At 33.5% G+C, this 7,761-nt stretch overlaps 1 protein-coding gene across 1 annotated transcript; it reads right to left on the bottom strand.

Moving 5' to 3' along the window:
* Positions 1-578: 578 nt before the first annotated feature.
* On the bottom strand, positions 579-3,284 carry LOC123197143 (PHD finger protein MALE MEIOCYTE DEATH 1). The gene is made up of 3 exons (XM_044611301.1): positions 2,990-3,284; positions 2,250-2,493; positions 579-2,179 (listed from the first exon to the last, which is right to left on the bottom strand). Exons 1-3 carry the CDS (start codon positions 3,282-3,284, stop codon positions 619-621), a joined length of 2,100 nt encoding a protein of 699 aa, XP_044467236.1. The 3' UTR covers positions 579-618.
* Positions 3,285-7,761: the final 4,477 nt, after the last annotated feature.

Below are 7,761 nucleotides of genomic sequence, written 5' to 3'. Positions count from 1 at the left end.
CAAACACATAAGTCCTTTTTCCTGGCCTTTCATTGATTAAGTTGCTATATGTGTATACCAAAGTGTCATCCTATGCTTGATTGGAAATGAAAGACTTCAGTTTCAATTTCAAAGTGAAAGAGCCTTCAAGCGTAAGCATATCTTAAACACCTTATGTTTTGTTTATGCATATTATGTCGATAATTTGATCTTATAGTTATCTATGGATGAATGATATGTTAGAAAATTTTTAAATTTTACTTTGTCACTACTCTTATGTTGTCATTATGAGTCCTTAGGCATCCCAACAAATTCTACATATACTTTAACCTGTTAAGGTTGAATGTATTAATGTATTACTAGAGTTATGTATAAATATTTTTTTAATTAAATTACTGAATAAATTTTAATTTAAATATCACAAAAATTAGATATATGATTAAAAATCTCTCAATATTTTTATGTTGCAGGGGTTCTAACCAATGAATGAACAAAAATTATATGAATTTACAGAAAAAGTAAAATTAGTTAAATCAGGTAGAAATAAAATGGGAAATTCTTTATGAATATGATCCATCCATGAATTTTCAGTTAGAGATACAAAATGTAAATGAAAATTACAGAGTAAAACAAATTGACTCACATAAGCATCCCAACATCATTCTTTATACAAAGCTCTACCCCATCTCCAAATTCAGATTCAGCAGTCAAAAACAAATCATTGGTGCTTTCAAATTCATACTCATACTGAGATTGGGTTGTGGATGATGCAAATGAAGAAGTGCAGCAACCAGGGCACACAAAGAGCAATGGCACTATCTCTGAATCTTGAATCCCATGGCAGCGTGTGTGTTGCCAAACTTCACAAATGTCACATGCCACCATTCTTTCCCCATCATCATCTTCAGCCCCGCACTCACATTTTACCTTCCAATTCTCATCTCCTCCTTCACGCTTATACTTTGACTCCAAATCTATCCCTTCTCCTCTCACGCTAATTTCAGCACCTGACTCTATTGCTCCAAACACAACTTCTCCATCCTCCATTCCTCGAATGTTTTCGATATCTGTCACAACTAGTTTCTCCATGATGCAGTAAGTGTCTCTCAGTGCAGTTTCAATGGCTTGCTTCAGCTCCAAAATCGTCGCATGCAATGGAATCATTACCACCTCCCCGGGTGTTAAATTGGATTTTTCATCGACAGAATTTGGTATTATTTGGCATGTAAATCTCAATAACTGATCTTGCTCATCCTTGAAAGGCCATTCTTTTACAAAGTGTTTGCTGTCTAGAACTACCTGACTTGCCAAACCAACCAGTTTTGATCCCGGGTAATTCAAAAGCACATTCCTGTACAGATACACCACCTCACCGCTAACATCACCTCCAGGCTCTACAGTTGGAGATAAAAGGTGGTGTTTGAGTATTTCAAGTTCTGGCTCAAAGGCTTCAAGTTCTTCACCATTACCAAGCTCATGAATTGTGTATTCTAATAACCGAGTATTTGGATTCACTGCACGGCGCACAATATGATCTGCGACAATTACATTGTTCATAGATTTCAACACATAATCGAGTAAACCTGTGTCACCAATTTGCATCCTTGCTGCATCTCTTACTTCTTGTCGACTCATCCCGTCGTGTCCAAACTTCTCTGCTTTCTTTTCTAACAATGCATTCACAATCACTTCTGCTGCAGATTCTAGTCTTCTTGCAGACCATCTACTATCCATATTAGCAATTAAACTACTGAACTTTCTGTACTTTGAAGACTTATCCTTAACTAGACACTTATTCCTCAAGGAGATTCGCATTGAAGGTTTTGGGATAGAAAATGAAGAGGCGGTGTTTGCCATTATTGATTTCTTCTGAGCAGAAGCACATGACTTGAAAGTTAACATAAACCTCAGAAGATCTTTCAGAGTGATCAGTTGGGTTTCACTCATATTTCTGTAGTAATGAATTATTTGCTTAATTTGTCTCCACTTATTGGTGTCTCGAAAATCTTGCATGATATTATCAAGTTCCAAAGAGCTAAGAATTTCTATTGCTCTGTTGTAGTTGTGCTCTGCAACCCCAAAGCTTCCATGGCAGAATTTGTATCCCCATCTGCCAAACCATGGATGCCCATACGCAACTCCATGGAGAAGGCGAAGATCCATAGACTTCTTCTTTGACATATCTTCGACAGTGATTTTCCTGCCATAACTAACATTTGTTAATCTCACAAACACAAGGAAACTCAACCAATAAGGGGAGTTTAGATTACCTGGCTTGAAGAATTGTACAAATTCGGTCCCAGAGGTCCATGATTTCTCTCCCACAGAGATTTTTTGAACCTCCTTCAATCCCATTAATGCAGAGTAAATGACCAAACCCATTACAATGGATTAAGCCATGCAAAAGGTGATTTTGTACATCAAAAACATCATCCTCCAGATGCTTGTTCCAGTCATCATCATTCGGTATAATCACATGATACTTCCGTTTTGACACAAAATGATTACTCCAACCTAATCACGACAAAACTTCAATTTCTCAATCAAACCAAAACAACAGAAAATCAAAACACAAAACGGAGCATAACCTGCAGAGTGTCTACATCCAAAACTACATCCCACAACATAAAACAAAAACTAAGCCTAGGATCTCAAAATTAAGAAAAACCACATTTGGGAAATGAGTCAAGGAATCAAAACTAATAAAGGCCAAATATAAGAAAGTAAAATGGAGCGTAACCGGTACTTATAAGTAGTAATGACAGTTGGTTACTGCAGAGTATGCATATCCAAAACTAAAATTCACAACCTAAAACAACAAAAACTAGGCTAGGATCTCCAAATTAACACAAAAACAGAGACTCCTGACAAAAACGACAAAACCCCACTCGGGAATTGAGTCATGGAACTCAAACTAATGGAGCTCTATCATGAAAAGTAATTAAAAAACAAGCAAAAAGAACTAGAACCCACTCAGTAAATTAAACAACACAAACAATAGAGGGCTAACCGGTGCATCTGCAGTGATCACAAAATGGCTGAGGAGAGTGTGCCACAGTGTCTTCAATGGTGTAAAGAGGGATAACAAAATTCGCAGACTCGTAAACTAGAAGAGTACACCAAATGGGCATCCCTTGAACTCTGTAGTCTTCAAGCTCACCACCCCGTTGGAGAAAGAGGCGAATGTTATCACGAAAAGGACCCGTGGAAGTAATTGGGCAACCCGAGTCGCCAAATGTGTGGAAGCCAAAAAGTTTAGGTCTTCTCTTTCTTTTCCTGCAAGATTCAAGAATTGGGACCGGCATTTTTTAACCTAGTGAAGCTTCTTTGAGTTGGAGTATTTAATTCTTGAAGTTATTTTGTTTCCTGTTAACTGATTTTGTTGGAGATGGTTAGGGTTTTCAAAAGGTTGTTACAGAGCGTGGGTTAGTCGTTGGGTTCTCGCGCTTTTGCCCGCCCAATTTCGAATGGAAGGAAACAGTTCTACTTTAGGATCTGACGCTTCATGTAGGAGTTGGTTTTGTGCCAAGGCTTTATCTTAGCCGTTGGTTTTCTTAAGCTGCGAAGCGCCAAGTAATTAATGGAAAAGCTTTGATGTTTCTTTAGATATTAATGCTATTTATTTTAGGGAAATTAAAGTAATTCGCAAAAACATAAGGAGTTTAAGTGAAATTATGTAGAAAATTAAAAATTAAGCAAAAATACCTTATTTAGGTGCAATGACCAAAATACCCCTGTCATATAAACAAAAAATTTTACATATTTCTACCTAAATTTTCTCTGGTACACTATTGAAAATCAAAGAAATTTACAGGTTTCCTATGGGTCTCACATGACGTAGCATTTGTTTTTTTTCTTCGGATTTTCATTGACTTTTTCGTGTTTTCCAGTGACAAAAAATGATAAAGAAGGTTAATACATCATCCCTACTTTTGTTTGAATCAATTTATTGTTAAGATTATTGCGATTTAATGAAGATTTTGAGCATTAGATGTTTAGGGTTTTGATTTTGAATAATGCATAAAATGTCTTAATTCTTGGTTGTTTTGGTTGAATTTTTTTAGGGTCGTTATATTATAGAATGAATAAATTTGATTTGTGTTGAAATTGGAGGCTAAAATGATAATTTTTGATAAAAAAATACGTTAGTTTGACCAGAGATCTGACCTGGGGGACCCCTAGATTCCCTGGGGTGAATTAAATCTCTCTCGAATTGGAACGATGGCCCGTGGGATCGGAGGAAATCTAATTTTTTTCAAAGAGTTAAGACCCAAAGGAGGCGAGGGAAATCCCTAAGGGGTAGAGGGGAATTTTATAGTAACCTAGGAGGTGATCCATGGAACACAAGGAATACGGGGGAGTGGGGGAGGGGGGAAATTGACTTTTTTGAAACTATAGGGCATATGGGAGATTAGAAAATTGATAAAGGGGCAAAGAAAAACTATAGGTAGAAATATATAAGAAGGTAAATTGCTATTTTTCACATCTACGGTTTTTTGATGTATAGTTTTTTAATTTCAGAGCCATTTTTTCTATTTTAAGGTTTTTTTGATATGAAGTTTTTGAATTTGAGGTCTGTTTATTGATTTTTATGTTTTTCTAGTCCTTTTTTACGATGTAATTATCAAATTTTAGATCGATTTTCGGTTTTTATCATACTAAGTTAATTCAACATTTAGTTTTCAAATTTTATGTCCTTTTTTTCTTGATTTAAGTTTCTTGGAAGTGTCATTTTCGAATTTTAAGTCTGTTTCTTTATTTTTGTGCTTTCTAGGTCGGTTTTCTTATGTAATTTTCGAATTTCAAATCGGTATTTCGGTTTTTTCATTTCTAAGCTATTTCAACGTTTAGTTTTTAAAATTCAGATTTTTTTTATTTTTGTTCATTTTAGGATATTTTGACTCATACTTTTCAGATTTCGAATGATTTTTTTATTTTTGAAATTTTTGGGTATTTCAACGTATAGATTTCGAATTTCGAATTTCAATTTCCTTTTTTTGCGATATTTGTCATTTTAAGGTTTTTGGTTGTATAGTTTTCAAAATTTAGTCCAAAATTTTCAATTGTTGCCATTCTAATGCATTTTTATATGTACTTTTTGAATTTTAAATCGATTTTTCACTTTATATTATTCTAGGGTATTTTTAACGTTCAGTTTTCAAAATTCATGGTTTTATTTTATTTTTTTAATTTTAGGGTATTTTGACTTGTAAGTTTCAAATTTTTAAGCGATTTTCAGTTTTTGAAATTCTAGGGCATTTTAATGTGTAATTTTTGAATTTTAATTATGTTTTTCGATTATTTTCATTTTAAGGTTTTCAAACATGTAGTTTTCAAACTTTAGTTCAGTTTCTCGATTGTTGTTATTCTAGGATATTTCGACATGTACTTTTTGAATTTTAGTTTGATTTTTCAGTTTTTGTCATTTCATGGTATTTCAATGTTTAGTTTTTGAAATTCAGGGTATTTTTTATTTTTATCATTCTAGGGTATTTTAACTTGTAAGTTTCGATTTTTTGAGCGATTTTTCAGTTTTTGACTTTCTAGGGTATTTTAACATGTAATTTTCCAATTTTAGTTCTGTTTTTCAATATTTGTCATTTTAAGGTTTTTAAGCATGTGGTTTTCAAATTTTAGTTCAGTTTTTCGATTATTGTTATTCAAGGATATTTTGATATGTACTTTTTGAATTTCAATTTGATTTTTTGGTTTCTATCATTCAGGGTATTTTTTCGAAATTCAGGACTATTTTTTATTTTTGTCATTTTAAGATATTTTGATTCGTACTTTTCAGATTTTCGAGTAATTTTTTGGTTTTTAACATTTTAGGATATTTCAATGTTTAGATTTCGAATTTCAGTCATATTTTTTTTTGTATTTGTTATTTTAAGTTTTTTTAACGCGTAGTTTCCAGTTCTTTTATTGTTATTATTTTATGATATTTTGACATGTACTTTTTGAATTTCAGTTCGATTTTTCAATTTTTGTCATTTCAAGGTACTTCAATGTTTAGTTTTCAAAATCCAGATCTGTTTTTTATTTTTATCATTTTAGGATATTTTGATTTGTACTTTTCAGATTTTCAAGTAATTTTTTATTTTTGACATTCTAAGATATTTTAACATGTAAATTTTTTATTTGAGTTTCGTTTTTCTAATTTTCCAATTTTTATCTTTTTAGGGTATTTCAGTGTAGTGATTTGACTAAATGAATTTTGGTTTAGGGCTAATAAGGTTGATATGAGATTTAGTTCATTCGAGTTTACACTGATGATGGGGCTACCATTTAGTCAGATCGCTACACTTTCATCATATATTTCACATGAATCTGGACATAGGATTAGAGATACCTATGTTTGGAGATGTCAAAAGGTGCAATATCATAATGTCGAGCATGTTTTCTTGGCTAGGTCATGAGGGGATGATTATATCAATACCGTCAAAATGGTCTTGTTGTATTGTCTGTATGTGGTGTTACTAGGGAATGATCGATGAAAAAAAGTATTTGCAGAGTACTTACAGGTGGTTGATCATTTGGATGGGTTTAATTCCTATCCCTGGGGTGTTTCGATATGGTAGATGATGTTCAAGTCAATGTCTCAGTGAGTGACAGAGTCTGCTCTGATCAAATGTTTGACATGCGTAAATATGACATCTACAGATTTCCCACTGCATTTCAGGTAATTGTATATTTATTGATTACCTATTTTCATTGGCAAGAACAAAAATTAATTAAATTTAATCATTAATGTTTATATTGCAGTATTGGATATATGAGATATTCGACACCCTATATAATTAGGTGGATTTGGTTGATGTCCATGCATTTCTATGGATGTTTAGGTGGCATACGCGAGACGTTCCTAGTTGGAGTCATATGAAAACTATTTTCACTAGTGATAAGATATGTAATTGTTAATTGATTAGTTAATTGATACCTTGATTATTGCAAATAGGTTGAATTATATATCTGAATGAATAGAATGATGTTACTTTCCACTTCAACCATCACCGATTGAAGAGGCTAGACTATGGTATTTAGACATTATTCTATACATGGGTATGTTGGATCCGTATTCCTCCTTATCCTCTTCGGTGCTCCCTTTAGTAAGAGATGGAGCATCTCCAACAATTCCACCTGTTGATATATAGGTCGGTAGTCCTAAGACACTTGAGGAGCCCAATTAACCTTTGTTATGAATCATCTTACATGTTCTCCTATTGTTGAGACCCTAGCCACCGAGACCACACAAGAGTGTCTATCAACTACATCACCCATTCTATCTCTAGTAGATGGTGCATTAGCCTGTTGGGATAATATGATATTGCATGAGATTTCCTAGTTAGGGGATGAGGTGTTTTCTCAGATGTCTTGATTAAAGGATCATTTGATGTATTTGGAGAACATTGTTACGTGCACATGCCCAACTCCAATTGATCAGGTGACAAAACCATATCTCATTTCCATTGCCTTACAAAATGGTATTTGCTTGTTTCTCTAATATGTATATTAACGTCGTACAAGACACTTATGATAGTGTCGGGACGGCCTCACCTATTGACCTTTTGATTCCATCACATCACCCATATGAGGTATGTAATTAATTGTTTTTATGATATTTAATATGAAAAGTTTTTATTATATTTTATATGAAATGTCACTGATCATGTTGTTATTATTATTCGCACAAGGTGATGGCTATGAGGGAGTCTCAATTGGCCTTTCGGTTACATCACCTCTACCATTCGAGGTTTGTCATTTATCATTGTTACTATATTTTTT

Source organism: Mangifera indica, chromosome 15, assembly GCF_011075055.1.
Source record: "Mangifera indica cultivar Alphonso chromosome 15, CATAS_Mindica_2.1, whole genome shotgun sequence".
In the NCBI taxonomy this organism is placed as follows: Eukaryota; Viridiplantae; Streptophyta; class Magnoliopsida; order Sapindales; family Anacardiaceae; genus Mangifera; species Mangifera indica.
Note: the sequence above shows the minus strand (reverse complement) of the source record. Positions and strands in the feature narration are given on the sequence as shown.